Source organism: Notechis scutatus, chromosome 1 (genome assembly GCF_049901735.1).
Source record: "Notechis scutatus isolate UNSWTSFEM ecotype Mainland chromosome 1, rNotScu1.2, whole genome shotgun sequence".
NCBI classification, from domain to species: Eukaryota; Metazoa; Chordata; class Lepidosauria; order Squamata; family Elapidae; genus Notechis; species Notechis scutatus.
Window position 1 is genome coordinate 146,323,830 of NC_142009.1, and position 20,824 is coordinate 146,344,653.

General features: G+C 36.0%; 1 protein-coding gene across 3 annotated transcripts in view; it reads right to left on the bottom strand.

Moving 5' to 3' along the window:
* The window catches only part of RANBP17 (RAN binding protein 17), a 191,996-nt gene that overhangs the window by 149,741 nt on the left and 21,431 nt on the right, over positions 1-20,824 (bottom strand). For all 3 annotated transcript variants that reach the window (XM_087948140.1, XM_087948144.1, XM_087948150.1), the window contains 7 exons: positions 19,710-19,783; positions 16,771-16,890; positions 15,824-15,970; positions 15,378-15,550; positions 14,826-15,019; positions 8,044-8,149; positions 6,819-6,954 (listed from right to left, as the gene is read on the bottom strand). In XM_087948140.1, the coding sequence (XP_087804266.1) occupies positions 6,819-6,954; positions 8,044-8,149; positions 14,826-15,019; positions 15,378-15,550; positions 15,824-15,970; positions 16,771-16,890; positions 19,710-19,783 (950 nt within the window). The remainder of the gene's footprint in view (positions 1-6,818; positions 6,955-8,043; positions 8,150-14,825; positions 15,020-15,377; positions 15,551-15,823; positions 15,971-16,770; positions 16,891-19,709; positions 19,784-20,824) is intronic.

Consider the following 20,824-nt stretch of genomic DNA (forward strand, 5'->3'; position numbering starts at 1 on the left):
GGAAAGCTTCCAGCCCTGCAGCAATAAGAGAAGCGTGGCCAACGCCCAGGCTCTCAACAAAAAAAATGATCCCTGGCCAAGCAAACTCCTTATCTTCGCGGCGAAAAAGCAGCTTCAGAGCTCCTAGAACAGCCCCGGAAGCCTCCTCTCTTCAAAAACGACCCCCCTCAGGTTGTTGAAAGGGCAATCTTCACCCTGGAGGGTTGAAAATGGCCTCTGCTGCCTCTTCAGGCAGCTCCGGATGCAGCCCTCAGCTGTTTGGTGGCTCCGATCACCAGCTGTGAAGTAGAGCGCCAATTTTAAAAGTAAAAGACAAATGGAGGCTTTTTACCTTTAAAGGGAAATCCACACAAAAAGGTTGCCTTTGGAGTTGAAAAAACTCCAAAGGCAGGAGAGGCAAAACCCACGTCCTTAGCTGCTAAGGACTGAGCATAAACTGAGGAGGAATCACCCGGAGTGGGCGAACATAGGCTAATCAGCCTTTTGCACAGACCCAGTCCTAAGCAGCCAACGAAGAGAACTACCCATCCTGACCTGTCGATGCCTTACAAGGGAAAATATACAGTTAATATCCTGTGGGATTTCCTGATCCAGGTGGACTAGCCAATCAACCAGACATAGTGGTGGTAGTAGACAAAGAACAGAAGATAGCAATGGATATTCTGTGATTAGATGCTGTTTTCTATGAATGCTTGCTGCTTTTCACAATTTTTAAAGAGTTTCTAAAGTTACTTACTTTAGGTATTTATTTTAATAGTCTTTTACTACAAAGTTCAGTCACTGAATGGGGGAGAGAGGTATGAATTAATCAGTTTGTTGAGATTGTCTTAATGTAATATATTGATCACAAGTCACCAAGTACTTTTTAGTTTAGTACTAGACAACCTGTGCCCTATTGAGTTATTTTAGATGTATTTCCTTATGTAAACAGAATAACAGAATAACCACAGGAAGGGAGGGAGGGAGGGAGGAAGGAAGGAAGGAAGGAAGGAAGGAAGGAAGGAAGGAAGGAAGGAAGGAAGGAAGGAAGGAAGGAAGGAAAGGGAGCAAGCGGAGCAAAGCAACTTCTGATTTCCTGCAGGCTTCCCATTAAATTTGCTTGGAGGAAACTGGCAGGAAATATTGGAAATTAATTCCTTCCTTCCTTTCCTCCCTCCCATTCCTGACAGCTTCCCTAATTACTTGAATTCTGGGGTGCTTGCAAGGAAAAAGTAAGCGGGGAACCCAGCTGAAAGTAACAAGTCCAAGGCCAGCAGACAGATAAGTGCTGCTGGCCTTGGAATGGGAAGGGTGCAAAGGTGCATGAGAAGTAGGGGGGGGGAAATTGGGAGGAATATGCAGAGGCAAACAGGTGTTGCATGGGTCATGGGGTTATATGAGAGGTGTTGCATAGGTTGGGGAGGTGCAGGGGAACAACATGGGTTGGGAAGGTGCCTAGGAGTGCTTGAGGATGTGTGAGAGGTGTCATATGGGTCAGGGACTGTGCACGGGTGTGCGAGTTTGACACGCAGAGGATGACATGGGCTGGGATTGTTTGACATGCATGGGGTTCCTCCTTCCCCGTTTCTTCCTTCTCAAACCTTTCCTCTTTCCCCCTTCCCTTCCCAGCAGGCAGGTAAGTGGCTACTGTGTGGTGGGGGAAGGAGCCAGGAACTGGGGAAGTGGGAGAGTGGCTCAGAAACTGTAATGGAACATGGAAAAACAGCAGGACGTAAGTGCTGCCGCAGCCTAAAGCAACAACAGCTTTCTCAAATTTCACTTCCTTGGCAGTCATGATTGTAAGGTAGCTCACTTGCGGGTACTTATGGTTCAGAAATTGTTGCACTGTTTCGTCCAGTTAAAGGTTGCAGAAACAGAAGTTTTAATAATATATAGATATTAAGTGTATCCAACCTGTGTGGTTAATTTGTTTGTTGTATAGTTCTGCTATACAACAAACCCTTGGAAAACAAGGCTGAGTAAATTACAGTTTACATTCTCATCTCAAGGTGAATCACACCAACAAAGCCTGATAGTTTTATAGTTGCCTTTAAATTACTGATGATCAAGAGATCCCAGCCCACTATTTTTCCTCTAGTCTAAGATACTTTCTCCCCAAACACACTATTTTCAGTCCCTTAAATGAAAACCCTCCATTAACTTGGGGAATTGCTGTCCTGACTTGGAGATCAGAAGTGACAAAACAAAAAGCCACCATTTAAAGACATCCTGGTAATCAGTCCAAGCCACCATTTAAAAACATCCTAGTAATCAGTCCAAACCCACAGATGTGTTTTTCTTGTTGGAAAACAAAGCAAAAATGATACTTAGTAACACATTACAACTTCTTGTTTAGTGACTACCTCGGTTAGCGACCTTTCACAAATACGATGGTAATAAAAATTCATTTTTTGCCTGTGCATTTACAATCTAATTTTGTGCACCTCACAATAAATGCTTTCGGCAGGAAACAGATTATGGTCTGGTCAGTTTCAGGAAGTAAAAGAGGAGTTCTAATCAACTAATTGAGGTCACAGAGCTAAGGTTATTAACCTGTAATTAACACCTTTTATAGAAGCTTTGTGCTGCTGAGAAAACCAGCTCAGGAAGAAATAGCTTGTTTGAGCAAACTCTCTGCCTTTTAAGGGGGCAAAAAAAAAGTGTTTTTAAAAAGGACCAGTCACAAGACACTGTAGGACATAAATTTATCTGAACAAGAGAGCAGGAACCAGTAATCTTTGCAGTGTTTCTCAGGCATGTGTTCACTTAGCAACCATTTCATTTAATGGCAAAATTGCTGGATCAGGATATGGTCACAAAATGAAGAGACTTGTAATAATAACTTTTAAACTGCTGACCTAAACTGCATGACTGCCTCATCTCATTAAATTTTATCTGTAACAAAGATCCTAATCTAGTTATGTCTGAAAGTCTTCTGCCAAGTCAAGCCATGTGCTTTCATAAAGAGATTAAGTGACTGGAAAACTGTGATTTACTGTTGAATCCTGTTGTGAAGCCTGACAATTTCAGAATAATGGCTGGATCACAACACATGCTTAGTGCAGAAGTGTCAGCTTTACTTACTAGGTAGACCAGACAGGAAAATCAACCTAATAAACCAAATCTACTTTATTGTACAACTACATTAACAAAATCTTGCAAATCTGAAAGTACAATTCCCCTGCCATCACCTTCACAACTTGAAAAATTAAGGTCCTTCTGAATGTCTTGCTCCATCCATTATGCAGCTGCGGGCTATGCTCTCTCTTAACCCTAGGGGCATCTCTTTACCCCTTCTCCCAAGGTTACTCCCACATACTATACAAGAATAGCAATAGCACTTAGACTTATATACTGCTTCATAGTGCTTTACAACCCCTTTCTAAGTCATTTACAGAGTCAGCATATTGCCCCCCAACAATCTGGGTCCTCATTTTACCGACCTGGGAAGGATGGAAGAAGTTATAGCCAAAGACTTTTGTAATTGGATAGTAACACGTCTTAGCTGATACTTAATTATTTCATAAATTTAATTAAAATGTGATCTATCACCACACATCCTCCTTTTTCAGATTTACAGCAAGGTTAACACATATACAGTAATACTTCTCATTAGTACAAGAAAATCATTTTATATTCAGTTCAACAGTATGGTAGTTACAGATAAAACAAACATGCAAAGGACTGAATGTGCTCGCTGTGCATATCACTGGTACCTTATAATCTTACAACTATACATTGACAAATGTAAATATCTTCTCTCCAGTGTTAATATTCTAGAATATTTCTTCAGTAACTTTGCCCAGTTCATTTATGCACTGCATAAAAAATTAGGCAATTAAATGGAAGGAAAAACTCAATGCACTGAAGATAGAAATCCATTCAATGGGATATAGTTTATTCTTCTTTCTCCTCTTCAGGAAAAATTACTTGGGGAGCCAATGATGTTGAAATGCAATCCCATAAACAGTGTTAAAAACCATGGCAATACAAATATGTAGCACAAAGAACAGAAGGAGACATTTCCCACAACAGCTTCTAATAGTTCCCTATTGTTTTTATTTCCTCTAGAGAATATAATTATATTAAATAAAATATATAAAAAGCATATATAGTTTTGACAGCATAAAATGCAGAACTTTAACAAATTAAAGATCTACTTCAAGAATCAAGCATATGCATTGCAGGATCACCATACCCATTACATATTTGGGCAGGACCTCTTATGGGCACAATGGGATTTAGTGGGGGGAAAACCCAAATATGTTGACTAAATTCCATTGCAAATTAAATATTGGAATGGTGTAGCAATAGATTTAAGCATTTCTTACAGCCATTACATAACAGAAATATCATGCTCCAACACAACAACTCTTAAATGGTAGAGATGGGCACTAATAAGTCCAAGCTATTTGCTTTGGTACCTACAGGCTCCAGAACCCTTTTCAGAATTTTATTTTTAAACATTGGAAACCGGCATGCTGCAATGCAAAGCTTCAACATCTAGCATCATCTTTATCCTCAATAATGCTTCTATGCCCCAAATGAGATCCATCAGCTTTCTTAGCCAATAAGAATGTTGGGCAGTTGATCCCATTGCATTGTTTAGCATTATGCTCATCTGCCAGGTTAAAGTTACATGGGAGATATTATTCTGTGTGAGTTATAAACTAGGGGGATATCAGGTAGAACTCTAGTGAGTTAGCGTTTTGTTAAATGTACTGTATTCTCCAGCTATTTTCTGAATAAACAAAGCCCAGAGTAGCCATTTTAAGAACATTCATGTTCCCAAAATTCCAAATGTACCTAATAGTAGAAAACAGCTGAGGACCCCTCACGCTGGGAAGTTTTATTGTTAATGCCTAAATTCATTTAATCCCCTACAGTATTCCAACACAGCTGCAAAAAAAAAGGAAGGTATAAATGGATCCTTCCACAAATTTAAAATATCAAAGGGCTATATAAACGGTTGTTATCCTAACTACTAGATCCATTTTTACATCATTTTAAATTTCTACTTCCAAGGATAAATCCTAATCAATAGGAGTAAATGTACGCAGGTGATTTATGCAAGAGGATTTACTGTAGGGATATAATGCCCTCTGCTGCTACAAATACTGCTACAGCACAAGGAAAAACGGATATGTAACTACCTTAAAAATACTTGTTTGACTAGCACATCTAAGCTATAGGATGAAAATATTATTTTGGTATAATAAAAAAATAATCTCAACATATTTAGAACCTAGATAAAAGAAAAGCTATGTCCTACATTTGTTCATTGCCACCCCCATGATTTCATTCCATTTCTGGAATGCCAGATTTAAATCACTTTGCTAGATTTATAATAAACAAGCTTTTTGTTCATTTCACTGTAAAATTCATATTAAACTTATTTACATAATGATCCAATATATAAGGAACACTATGGTATAAAATATTAAACTGAGCTTCTGAAAGTCAATTGTTTAGGTGCCTTAATGCAAGCTGTCCTTATATCTTGTGGTAAACTTGGTAAGCTTGTCTGGCTGCCTATTTTGAACAGAATTTTAGAACGGAGCTTATGTTCTCACCCAGTGTAGCTCTTCTTACATCTTGATGTAAGATGTTAAGAAGCCACAAAGAAAAAGTTTTCCTGAGGCTCTTTGCAACACTGATTCATCTTTTATTATATTGAACAGTTTTTCAATCACATAGGACAGTGACAGCTCTGCAAATGATCAAAAATCCACCCATCTAGAATGGATCCAACTATCACCAGTAACACAAAAAAATCATAGCAGGCATATAGTGGATCGTTTGCAAACATTAACATGAAAAGAATTCCATCTCTCTGTCTCCTTCTCTCTCTCTCTCTCTCTCTCTCACACACACACACACACACATAAAACCGTAAAAATACCATCCATCAGATTGAAGGAACCTACGTTTTTCTTCATTTCAACAGTTTTACTACTACAATTGTATTTATTTTCCCTTCCCATGAAGAAAATGGTCATCCATGCAACTGGGGGGAGGGAGAGGAGTCTTCAAACTGGTCTGCCTGCCAGAAAGCCTGATTACCATAGCAGATAAGTTTAACAAAAAAAACAACAAAGCATTTTATCAATTGTTAAAGATTTGTTTGAAAAAGGCTCGCTTGAAGCACAAATAAAATTCTTTCAGCGTTTCTCAGAAACAACTGATGAGCTTTTTCATATTATGTGTGTCCCCTAAAGTTAGAGTGAATTAATGACATTTTTCTTAAAGAATGTATCTTGCTTATCCCCTTCTCTGTTTAAAATGCAGAAAAAAGCCAAATAATGTGTGAGATACAGTAAAAAGCACATAAATGAGTAACTGTCAAACAGACAGAGCTATTAAAATAATAAATCTTGCATATCCAACTGTGACACATAATACTATATACCAAACCTTTTAAATGCTTGAAATAAAAGACAAAATGTAATGAAATCTCAAACTGTTTAATGAATACAACTGATGAAAACCTTACATACGGCATACCAAAATGAACTTGACTGCAAAGATAAAAAACATCATTCAAACATCCACAGTCTAGCCATAATAGCTCAGCATTCTGTTCCACGAATTGGCAGCTTCTGTGCTTACAAAACGCTCCTTCATCCGAAGAGCTTGTACATTCTTTTCAATGAACTAAACAGATCTCATTCTGTAAGTACAGATTATCTCCTTCTGAAAGTAACAGGACTCTTCATGAGTGTAAAAGCACATGCGGAACTCTGGACTAGGATTAACGTTTCCAATCTGCCTTACAATGCGCTTATTTTTAAATAGACTGATTAAAATAAAGGAGTGGAGGAGCTAGGAAAAGCACCTACTTTTGATGTGCGTTGAAGTTGATCTCCTACATATGTTTTACGGAACTGATCCAAAAACCAGAGTATTGCAAGTTCTACTTTCTCATTGCTAGAACGTGGTAACTGGGCATCCATCAAGGAAATAAGTTGAAAGACTCTGAAATGAAGAATAGGAAATTTCTGTTTACCCTTGATACTCAAACCAAAAAAACAAGCAAAACTGCTGGCATTTCACTGAACATTAAATATGGCTTCTTTGTGCACTCTACCAAAAGTAATTTATCAATCCATCCAATTTATATAGCCTAGTTCCTCTTAAGGAAAAAAGGCTTGGTGATTGCACTATCAAACTCTGATTATCAAGGAGCATAAGTTCTCTGAATTTACCACAGTATTTATACATCATTAATTTAGCTTTTGCTTGATCCACAGAAAAGCCAACTCCAGCTACAATCCTGAATTGGGTTCCAGAAACTTATAGATTAGAAAACAGTAGAGAGCTAAATACTAGAGTAGCTATTCATGAATCTATGCCTGTCCTTTAACTTCAACAAATGAAAGCTGTAAACATTCCTTATGGATTACAGGTAGTCCTCCTTTAGCAACTACCTCATACAGTGACTGTTTGTATTCATGAAGGTGATGAAAAACTAACTTTATGACCAATCTTTGCATGTACAATCTTACATGTCTATAAAGCAAAGGAAAGGTGAAGAAAGATGATAAGCGTAATCATGGTTTCACTTAGCTAAATGAAGACTACCTGTATAACTATTTGCTTAAAAACACTTTGAATCACCTCACCAATACCATACAATGATGGATAGTTTTTAAAAGAATTAATTCATGAACAACAGATACAATGTTCAGTACTTCCATTGTTGAATGATGGGAGCAAACAAAGCCTTTCATGTGTTCTGCTAGTTTCTCATTGTTACCAATGTAACTGTAGAGGCACCAAGGAAAATCTCATTTTTAAAGTGAAACTGAATCTCAGTGCCACCATTCATAGTGTGCTCAATAATGAACTCAGCTTCTCTTCCAGGTGATCTTAAGCAATGTAATGTTTGAAAATCCATTTTCAGCAGGGCCTATATAGGGGCTTATTAGCAAAATTTCTTATTTCACAAAAATAATGTTTAAAAGCTGTTTAGCCATCCTGTAAAAATATAATTTTATTCAAATGTATTTTATTCTTGTGACATAGTTCTATTCTATTCTATAGTTCTATTCTGTTAATACACACCGACAGGATAATTCACCATCCATTGCATCATGTTCATCTGTACTGGTATAAGTTAATCTTCCTCCTACAACAGTTCCAACAAGATAGACAAGCCATGCCAAACGACCTGGAATGCAGAAAAAGAAAATAAATTTCCCATAAAATATTTGCTGCAGAATACCATAAAATATTTGCTGTGAATTCTAATGCTTACTAGGAAATTATGGAAATAAGAAAAGCAGGTAATTTTCTGAGGACATTCGGTGATATTCATGGAAAACAAGGATGGGCAAATTTTGACATTAATTGATCAAAATATTAATATTCTCGCTTTATGTTACACCAAACTATTAAAACAAACATTGCTAACAAATTTTATTCACCAAGTTTCTGATCTTTCTCATATTCTTTAGATGAAATTTTAATTTTATGGTTGTGATTTTATTTGTTAAAAACTGCTGTTAAGTATTATGTACTTTAGTTTCACTACTGATCTTATTCAACAAATTTTAAAACCTGTTGTTTCCGGCAATTTCTTTTCCAGATTTAGCCTTTAAAAAGAACATTTACTAGACAGGATATTTTTTAAAAAGCATACTGGATTTTTCTTTTCAGGACTCTCTCTTCCTCATACTTAATTTGTGATTAAAATACCAATACAAATGTCTAGCTTTACTTACTGCAATTCACTTGCTTTTACTGCATTATAGATCACTTGACAAACGCTGGAAAGAGCATTCATATTCATTCGGCTCTAATGATTTACCGATTAGCCTTTAACATGTTACAAGTATCCAATCACAGAAAGCAACAGGAGCTTCAATTAAAATAACAAAAGTAGCAACCTAGTCATTCCACAAACTACATGCATGTGGTATCACACACATACAAAAGGGGTAGATTATGTTGCAGAGTTTACATCATTCGCTCCCTTGACTCCCCACATGGACATCTCTGCTTGCAACCTAATATTTAAAAAAAACATCTCTCCAGAAAAGGCCACTCTTCAGTTGAAAGCTTGTGCAAGGATGAGTTCAACAACTATACCTACTGACCTGATTCAAGGCTTCTTAAAACTGTGGATTAGAGGGGATTCACTAATTTTTAAGCAAATGCCTAGTCATTAAGTTCTGCATATTAGTAAGCTTACAAATTTCTTCTCCACTTCCCTTTCTTTTCTCAGCAAAGGCACAAGAGTTCTATATACCATATATGACTAATCTACCAATAGTGCTAAGAAGGTCTGAAACAATGAAACGTTTTCTCTTTCTCTCTCTTTCTCATTTATATAGCTGCCCATCTCATCAAGTGACTCTAGGTGGCTGTAACTATGGAACTTTCATATCTTTTGGCTTTACAGGTATCTTTTACTTTTTAAAGTGAAGAAAAGTGGCTTCAATTGTCTGAAAACACAGCTGTTGGTTGAGAATATAAAGGCAAGCAAAATAAATTGACATTTCAGAAGGCAAGAACAGTTAAGACAAAAGGGGCGACTTGGGAGTAAGGCTTGGAGATGATTGGCCCCTCCTATAAGACACAAAGGAGGAGCAAAGGGACATGAGCCTTTGCAGGAAGCAACTTTGTTCGTTCTGGTCAGTTTAAAATCTAAAGCTCCATGTTGACTTTGTGCTCCGTTTGGCCTTGTACAGCTAATTGGCAATTTAGTTGTTGGCAGCATTTCATGGGAGATAAAGGTGGGTGCTTATCAGCCTTATCCTGAAAGACTGTGGCAGTCTTCTGTTGGGACTATTCATAAACTGTTTGGGACTCATTACGGGCTGTGAATGCATATAATTCACAGCAATTGAAATAAAAACAAGGTTTTGGGGAACAGTGTGTGATAGATACTGTCTCAGGAAGCCTTGTTCAGAACAATGCCACTTAATACAGTGATGGTGAACCTATAGTACACAGGTCACAGGTGATACACCATACCATTTTTGGTGACTTGCTGGACCCCCCAGACCCTGTGGAAGTTGCGTAACAGGACTTTGCTTTTGCATAGCTCATGAGGCATCTGAAAATAACACAAGTATTCTGATGCAATTTTCTGAGGTTCTAGAGGCCTCACCAGGCCCTCTTGGACAACTTCCGGAGGGTCTATAGAAGCCTCAGGACGTTCTGTGAATCAAGAGGGCAATGCTCTTGTGCAGCCTCTGAGACATCCCAAAATTGTGTGAACCCTCTTACGCAATTTGCAAAACTTCTGGAGAATCCAGAGGGAAGGAGACAAGAGGAGAGTCTGCAGAAGAGGTTTAGAGAGCCTCTTATGTCTGGTGTGTGTGTGTGTGTGTGTGTGTGTATGTCTCTGTATGAGAGAAACATGCCACAGTCAAGATAGGCATTTTCTGAATTTTTGACACATTGAGCATAAAAGGTTCACCAACACTGAGTTAAAAGACAGGTTGCTATAATCTGTTGGCTCCTAAACTCTTGAATCACTTGCCTAAGTTAAAGAAGTCCATATTCCCATAATTATTTTGAAAGGCACTGGATGATTTCAACAACTGACTAGTTTTAGTTTTAAAATTTCTGCAATTATTACTGCTTTATTATTAATCCCACTGACAAAAGCCTAGAAATATTTTAAACAAAGCAAAATAAAGTATTCAGAATTCAGCATTTTTAAGATCTATGTATCTAATATGACAAACAATAACATAAAATTTGGCATGTGCTTTATTGACAACAGTCAAATGATATTAGAGGTTTAGAAACTCTGTATTTCACCAGTAACAATTCAAGAATTTCACTATATCTGAATGTATGAATACTGTAAGACTGAAATTGAGAAAGCCATAACATGGATTGATAACCACCTCAAAATGTAACATTAAACTCAAAAGTACTTCTGTCAGCACAAAGAGTATTTCACTAATAATCTTGAGTTGGTCCCTGTACACAGAAAATAAAATTCATTTTCCTTCGCATTTGTGCTTACTTCCTTGCTCAAAACATTCAGTATTGCTCTTTTCCAGCTGCTAAAGGAGAATATTTTTTCTTTACCAAAATAATTATTGCAGTAATAATCTGTAATTATGTTTTATAACAGCAATAATCCCAAAGAAATCAGTCATTACCATAGATCACAAGTAATCGTTAACTACTGTTAATGACCCATTTCTTGGGGATTATTGTTTTAGCAAACCATGACTGCATCACAATCGATACAAAGAGCAAGACAATATAATAAAATGAGGTCTTAATATTATATTAACTTATTTTGGAACATTAAAAGCCATTAAACATCTAAATTAAAGTATGCATAACTAGGGGAGGTAACATTTATTGTTCTAGGCTTGCAGAAATGTTTAGTCCACAGAAAAGAAACTGAATATTACATAAATGCTAGCAGAAATATAAACCAATGTCAAAATTATTTCTAATAGTAATTCAAATCATTGACCTTTTTTTCTGAAAAAAAGAAAAAGCTAGGCTCTGGCCAATTTCTGGGCTTAAGATATTCAGAATCTTTAATTTATTTAAAGAACTAAATGAATATCATCCTAGAAAGATGTGTCTTCATTTTAATTATCATCATAATCCTTTCTATATTATCTCAAAATTCCTTACAACTCTGTAAATTAGGTTATTTTTATTACCCTCATAATGTACACCAAGGACGGATGGGGAGGCCAAGGCAATAGTTTTCAAATGAGTCCCTAATAAAGGTACTAATGCATGTTTACATAAAAGCACTATTTCTGAGTGGGGAAAAAAAGTAGTCACTAAGAGAAAATATATCTTCCTTTCTTTCATTGTAGCATGAAGAAGATTAGCATGTTTGTCTTGTATTTTTCTGTTAGTTTAAGGCTCTCTCTTATCACCAGGCCTGCCCTGGCCACCCTGGGATGAAGCAGCCTTTACTCGTTATATGTTGATGCCACTTTTGTTGTCATTGTTAAAATAGCACCACTTTTCTCCTTATGACATTGTAAAATGGAAAACTCTAAAATCTAAAATATTTTTCATACTAAAATGAATGTTATACTATGTTAAGCCTGATGTTCACTACATTCACTCTAGAAGAGAATGCTGCTTATACAATCCTCAGGGCCAGTACGTTTTCCCTCAGTGGATGTGCAGAATTTAGGGCGTCGTCTGTTCGTGACCAAATTGGGTTGCAACCAAGTCTGGAACAGATTAGTTGCTTCCCTAACTGGTTGGGGTAAAAGGGTGGTGTGGTGTTTTGTTGGGGTTAACAAAAGATCCTCAGGTGTGGTTGTAAAGCAAATTAGAACGAGGCATGCTGCCGATTTCTTCGTCCCTGCTACAGGATGATTTCCCTGCTTGTAGGGTGTTGATTTGACAAGACTTGATTTGTATTGATAATGGACGCTATTTTGACTAGCATAATTCTTAAATGGATAAACTTATTTTTGATAGCAAGTGTACGCTTTTTTCTGTCGTTAACTAGAACTTATCTCACACATTTACTTGGGTTCTATCGACTGTGCAATTCGTTTGTTTGTTTTCCTGGAACATGATTCCAACCACGGCCATGACCCAAGGTTCCACTGTATGAGTGTGAATGCAATGACAGTTAATCTAAATCAGGGCTGTCAAACTCGTAGCCCACGGCTGGAAGCGTCATACACTGGCCATTTCCACACCCGGTTTAGCGAAGGGGGAGTCGCAATACATCACATGACAACGCCATGATGACACGAGTCTGACACCCTTAATCGAAATCTTCCCTTACTAAAAATTGTTATGTGAAAGCCTCAATAATTCGGCACATGAGCAATTGCAACATGGATGCAAGAGGAATGAATGATTATTTATTCAGGCTCTTTGAAGGACTGCCTCTCCCTTATTACATTCACCAGGCCTATCAGGACGAGAAAGCAGGGTACATTACGTGTCCAATCAATTAGGGATGGTTGGACCATGAAAAAGGGTGTTCTCAGTGGTGGCCCCCTTCTATGGAACATCATTCCCCTGAGGTATGGTTAGCCTCCACCATGTTGCTTTTCTGAAGGAACCTAAAAATGTGGTTTTGTCAGCAGGCCTGGAAACCCAGAATGGAAATGGAACCAATCAAGTTAATTTGATTGTGTTGCTGCTGGCTGATGGGGTAGTGGTGGAGAGGGTTATAGGTTTTTATGTTATGATTTTTAACGTTGTAAAGCCCAAATGATTTGCAGTGAATTTTAGGAAAACCGATACAATGAGGACATCAATCAGAAAATAAATGCATCAAAGATAAGGTAGTTATGTATGACAAGGAAAATGGCGTGACTGCAAGTTATTTATTTGTTTGTTAAATATGCTGCTTATCTCACTGTGGGGCTACTCAAGGTAGCTTACAACATCCAAGTTAAAATATTTACGAAAGATGGGAAAACTAATCAACAAATGTTAGGCCATATAAATCTTAATGGAATGGTAATATATAGTATATGACATATTGCAAGAAATAAAAATAAAAAGAAGAAAAATGGCAGTGTTCTAGTGTTATTCTGTTTATACTGTGATATGAAAGAATTGGATTGTGTCAATAATAAAAGTAGGCTGAATTGAGGTACTTTTGTATAATAAAAAGAGGATAGAATACTCATATATGATAAATCGAATATAGGGTAATCAATGAACGTGAGGTGATCTATACACAGACTGAATGCAAGTGTTTTCACCACCACAAAAGAGGTATATTAAGATAATCTGGTTACATTGAGAAGATAATGAGGATGAATCACAAAGGTGCTGATAATTGCAGTTGTCAGTCCATGGAACAGGCTGCCATATCATGGACTGAGTGCCTTCAGTAGAGGTTGGCAGACAAAGGGTGAATGGTAATCTGTCAGAGATACTGCAGTGGATCTTGCAGTGAGCAAAGGTTTGGACCAGATGACCTCCAACCCATCTTTCAATAATTATATGAATATATGAAGAAGAATCAAGGGTCAAGAGGAAAAGAAAGGCCAAGAAAGTTGAGTTAAAGATATACTGAACAAGAATTTTAAAAACAAAAGGCAACATACTAAGCACTATCTGTCATGGTGGAAGCCACTAAGCATGGAAAAATATGTATGCCAGCTCTGGTTTAACCATTAAGCAAAATAATCATGTGCTCAGAAAGGGGAACACCACAGAGTTTTTTTCTTCTAGCTATTACGCCCTTAACTCTTTCACAGCCACTTTCAACTTTAGCTTTCAATAAATTTTTGTAATTATATTTTCCCCATGTAACCATTTCATTTAAAAGTGCATCAAAAGTGTTAAAAATTTTTGCCTTTTTTGCTATTGCTCTAGTTACAAGTAAATTTGTTTATTTTACTTATTGCTATTTTGTGTTAAATACATTTTTAAAAAAACACACAGCTTCTATTTAACACAATGGTGAGGTTTGACCTGGGGAAATGACCAGAAGAAAAACTGAAGTTTATTTTTTTTTTATTTCATCTTCAGCACTTATCGAGTCTTAATGTCTAAGCGATAGAAGGGCTGAGGGGCACTAGCTGGGCTGTGGTAATTCTTATGTGAAAAATAATAAGTAGTTTTTGAAAAGCTACTTCGTAGTTGTAACGTTTCAGTGAAATGGGGAGGAATCAATTCCTTCTTTCTCCTATAGCCTCTTGAACCAACAATTTTGTCCTAGAAGTTTGGAAGATCCCCTCAGGCAGGGGTGAGAAAGAAGACAGAAAAAGTTCAACTGTTTGTATACCTCTATACAATATTGGATGTTTTTTGGGAATAATATTTCTTCTTGCACTAAAAACTGATTAAAAAATAAATAAGTGAGCCAAACATATGTGGCAGACATATGCACAATTAAAATCAGAAAAATAATATATACTAACCTTCTTGAATTGAGATTGCCAGAGAATTTCTACTAGATGACTGCAACAACTTCTGATAGTTTTGTGCATTTTGGTCAAACAACTGTACAAGAAGAGCACAAGTCTTTTCGTATTCACATCTACTAACTGTACATAGCTGTTCTAATTGCTGAAATACTGTGGCTGTATCATCCAAGGGATCATCCAAACCTTCCCTAAAATCCATATAAAAATTATAATGGACAATGTAAAAACCACTGGACAGTCTGAAATGACATTACAGTCGATATCCACAAACAGCTGAAATCAGCATAAACACCTTGCCAGAAGGAGGTGCTTTTTTTTAAGGATGAAAGCTGGTTGATTAATTCAATAATGATGAATTTGATTTCGGGGGGGGTTATAATGAAACCTAAGAAAATTTACATTGGAGCAAATGGTTTTCAGAAGCACCCTTTTTATTTCAAAAACAAAATTAATGCCGTTACCCAAATTAAAAATAAATATCAGGAAAGAAAGTATCTTTGTGCAACAGAGCTAGCTATAGTTATGGAGAGTTATATTCTCGATTACCTTATAACCATGGAAACTGATTCCAATCTAGAAGTAATGTATGCCTTTGTGATTTCAGGTGCATAGGTATCTAAGAGATGGGGTTCTGGTGATTTTACAAAAGGAACTGAGGCAACCATTCTTTGCCAAAGGGTTAGCAAGTAATGAACGCTGTTTGGTGCAAATTCCCAGTGCTATAAAGAAAAGAAATGAGTTTTTCATTAGAGTAAGTTTCAATCCAATGCGAGCAATTACAAATGTTATTTGTGATTTTTTTTTCTTCACTAAGAAAGCTAAGAAAACCCATGATTATGTATTGCAAAAAAACAAATGGAGCCCTAAATTGACAACCTTAGAATATTCTTGGCAGATAAAATGTTAAAAAAAATCAGTCACCAAACTCTATACATCCCCCTTCCCTTTAAAATAATCAAATCAATCACAAAAACATTCTATTATTACTTTACCTGTAAACTAGTAATAGTGAAACTTGCTATCAGTCTAATAACTTCTGGATAATCTTTCACAACTACTAACTCTCCAAGTTGATAATTGGTTTTCAATCGAGCCAAAAATCGACAGAATTCATGATAGTTACCAGGATCTGATAAGCCCTAAATTATTAAAAATAAAATAGGCATTCATTATGGGAGTCCTAGAGAGAAATAGGTCTACTCTACACAAAAAGAAGATACAATCCATCCCCAAATCAAAAATTAATGATTAATGTCATTGTGTATGCCACAAATATTTAAAGAAATAATTGTGAAACAAACTATATTGAGAAGTCAGACACCTAAGAATTATCTGTATGTCCAAAATTTGTTCATGAGAGTAGAAGCTGTGATTCCCCATAGAACATCATAATAGGCCTCTGCAATGTACTGGAGGAAAATCAGCAGTATGTTAAGAATGCAACACAATTTACTGTCACTTCAAAGGCACAGGGAAGGAGTAAAATACATATGGGGTGAACAGGAATAGGGCATATCTCTAGATGAGTCTTTTGGGTTTTATTTTTCTACTGTTTTTATACAATAAGCAGCCCAGGGTTGTTGAAATTAATAGCCTAGATATTTGAAATATAAACATTGCTTGAATGGATTCATTCCGAACTAATCTAACTAAAATCAGAACTGCTAAACCAGGGTTGAACAAAATCCAGATTGATATGAATTTCCATTCAGATATAGATAGCACTAGCTCAAAAATATGAGGCAGACCAGATGATATAAGCACAGTTGAAAACTGGCACATTTTCCACACTATTATTTCAAATGCCTCAAGTAAATTCTTCCATTTGCTAATTTCAGTATTTTACTAAATATCAATCTTAATATTTACAATAAAGATATCCTAAGAAAAAATGAAACAAATATAACCAGAATTTATGAGAAAATTGGGGGGGAATTACCTGAGGATTTTCAAGTATTCTTTTTACTCCTTTGATTAGATTACCAAGATACTTGGCACGTTCTGGATTGCTAAATAGGGATCGTCTTGTAGAAGCAAATTGAACTAAACAGGAAAGTGCCTAAAATGGAAATAATGATTTAAGAAATGTGTTAAATGGGACATAAATATTGGTTTTTGAACCAAGCAAGTACTTTGCTATTTTGCTTCATTTAGATTTACTTAAAAACACTTTTAAAGTTGAGCCTGCAGCTAGTCATACTATACATATTTAAAATATAAGAATTGCCATCCATTTGTACTTACCATTGTGAAAAAAATTCTAATAAGGTGAATCAAAATACAGTAACATGTCATATCTCTAAGGTGCCTATAGTTGAAAGATAGGTATCTACATTTTTGTATAAATCAGGTGGTACACAAGATAATAATGGTTTTTTTTGGTAGCTATGTGAATGCCAACCAGTTACAATGCAACATCTCAACAGTTGCAACTATTATAATACAAGGCCAAAATAGAGCACAGAAGTAGACATAGTACGTAATAGAAGGAAGGAATAATAGCTAGCCCATATCCATTCTAGAATGTGTATAACTACTTGTACTAATGTTGCCTGAAAGTACATACAGAATGCAGTTTCTTAACATTCAATAATTAAAATGAGTGGATAGTCTTGAGAAACAATCCACTCCTGTTATAAATATTTCAGATTTATTTCACATTAGACACCCAACCAATCTATTGGTCAAAAATAGACAAGTGTAAAGAAATTATGCACTATCATAAAGACAATTTACATAATAAAATCTGAGCTACATCACTCTGCTCCAACATTTCAAACTATGAAGAGCAAGGAAGGAAATTTGTAACAAATCAAGTACCAGACTTTATTTAGTCATAAGCCAAAATTCTACCAAAACGTCAACCTATAACCATGTAACAAACTGAAATATTAAAAGAGAAAAATATAATTAATTGCTTTCCAAACAAACTATTAGAACTTAATTATACTCTTGAGTTTCCTTACAGGGATCATGACTGAATAGAATTTTGCTACCATTTTTGAGTTTTCTAAGGACTGAATAAGCTAATAGAAAGAAATGTATTCTCTTCTGCAGTACATTTAAAATGCAGCATTCCTCTTAAGGACACATTTTGAATTACTTTTACTTTAATTTGTACACCATTAAATATTAGGCTCAGCACCTGAGACCTAAGAAGCACAATTAACAGTGGGAATGTAATTATTTACAAGATTATTAACAAAAATAATTACATTGGAAATTTTTTTGCACATGAGCGAAATGGCTTTTTTTCTTGTTTTTTTCCGCCTATTAGAAGATTAAAACACGATTCCTAAGTATTTGGGTTTCTTAACTTTGCTCAGATCTCTTGTCGATTTTCCATTTATGGAGGACAATAACACATTGTTTTATTAATACAACCTCTTTGTTTTGTAAATTTTTAAAAATTTTCTTCCCTGCAGTAAACTTCTAAGGCTCATAAACTCATCATTCCCTATCAGGGAAAAGAGAAAGCAAAACAGACATTGTTTATTTGCTAGAAGGGGAGATAAAGTTCACTTTTTGTAAGGGATTGAATTAGGGAGTTGATATCAAGATTAAGTAGAAAATGGACCAGAATACAACCTTATTCTAAAATCCTATTGTAAAATGAGAATTGGGGCTGAAATGTCTTTTTACACCTTTGATGCTGTACATTCTGCATGTGTGTATTCTTGCTGAGCATAATTAGTAAGAATGCAATCTACAACATTTACTACTTAATTTGTGTTTTGAGTCTGGGATATTTCCTGTTCATGTTAAAATTATCATTGGCTCCTACTCTAAGCACTTTCCAGAAGCAGCTGGGAAACAAAGCACCTCTAGTCTAGAGGGCCTTTGGACTATGACTGGACCTTGGTTGATTATAGTTTGGGTTGATTAATTTAACTATATTCTATGTTTCCATTAGTTTATGTACTTTTTTTGTTTATGGCATCTTATTTCTTATGTATGTTATTTGTAAACCACTGTGAGTCCTTATCAATTCAGCAGCCTATAAACAAGAGAAAGATCAATGTCCACTAGTGATTTTTAGGATCTTCATAGGATCATCCAGTCACTGCCGAAGTGACAGAAATTTCATTTTCATTACTGTGCCAATGTACCATTTTACTGTGAATAGCTGGATGGTTCCAGAAAATCAAAGCATACAGGCAGTCCTCAACTTGCAACAGTTCATTTAGTGACCGTTAGAAGTTACACCGAGAAATGTGACTTATGACCATTTTTCACACTTATGGCTGTTGCAGTATCCCCACGGTCACGTGATCAAAATTCAGATATTTGGCAACTGGCTCATATTTTTTACAGTTCCAGTGTCCTGGGATCATGTGATCCCCTTTTGTGACCTTTTGACAAGCAAAGTCAATGGGGAAGCCAGATTCACTTAACAACCGGCTTACTTACCAAAACAGCTGCAGTGTTTCACTTCACAACTGTGGCAAGAAAGCTTGTAAAATGGGGCACAACTCTCTTAACAAATGTCTTGCTTAACAGAAAATTTGGGCTCAATTGTGGTGGTCAAGTCAAGAACTACCTGTATATAAGAGTGACCATACATACTTTTCTAAAAGTGCTGATGAGTTACTTCTTATGGAACTCATGTCATCGCAACAGCCGTCTCAAACCAGAAAATAGGACTGCCCCATATTAAATGTCCCACTGACCTTAACTGCAATAGTATACACGCATCATCTTCTTCCCAGATTGAACTAAGATTTCCATTGCAAAGCATAAAGATAACACAATCACAGGACACCTCCAGTAACAAGACTTTTTAGTTGGACAAACTTATCAAACACATCCTGTGTGGACATCTTTAAAGAAAGTTTCCTACTGAAAAAAAAGACTAAAGATGGTTTTTACCGTACTTACTAACTGAGACAGCATTGAGGGGAGGGAATGATACAGGTCAAAAAAGAGATCCAAAGTCTCTGGTTCCAGGAAAACTGAGAAGAACAAACGTGAAAATAAATGGGTGGTTTTATCTTTTCTAGCTGATGCCCATTTCAAAAACACAATAATACATTTAAAATAATAAATGCATGCATCAAATAGTTTCAAATGGCTCTTTTTTTATAATGAGAAATAGGTGGATTAGGGGAGAAGGTAAGTTTTATGTATTTATACATTGATATTTTCATCCTCTCTCCATTCCCCGCCCTTAATTGCCCCTTATTCATGCAATTGTGGCATTTGTTTTCTGACGATCATTGCACAATGAATCAGCAGTACTAGATTTGCTCCAAGTGGACTGTAAATAAAAGGCCATGTTGCAAAACATAAGCCCATTTGAAGTTCTGCCACTCACATATGGTTGCTACCAAGAGGAGACTGTGAAGCCCTTCCATCTCTCCCATTTAGCCTTAAATTCTGCAGAGGTGCCACCCCTCGTTTTTTAAAATGCCAATAAAATTCATAGTCCATTCTTATATTCTACTCTGTTTGCTGTTGCTCTTATATCTCAGTAGGAATTAATATTCAAAAACTTCTCAGAGATAAGCCCCTTTTCATGTTCAACAGTAGTTTCATTTTTGTTTCGCAGTTTCTAACACAATTCCATTATATGACACTGCAACACAGTTGTCCATTTTCCAACATTATGGTTTTGCATGCATATTTATTTGCATGTTATTACAAAACATTTTGTCATGAAATAATTTACCAGATGACATTTGTTTGTTTAAATTATTATTACTTTATATAGAATTCAAGTATTCTTAGAATATTTTTCTAAAATATAATTTATAATAAAATATTAGATAAATTAAATATAATGCATCTAGTAGGATATTTAATCAGGCACAGATCAAATTAGGCAGAAAAATTCCACAACACAGTTGAATTCTCCGTCATTTTTCAAAAAATTCCCACGTCTCTCTTTAGATTCCATCCACACTTCATCGAAATCCAAATCACTGTGTCAGAAAGGAGACTCCTCCAATATACTTGTATGAATATGAGCCATATTGAAAGAGGTAGATATACAC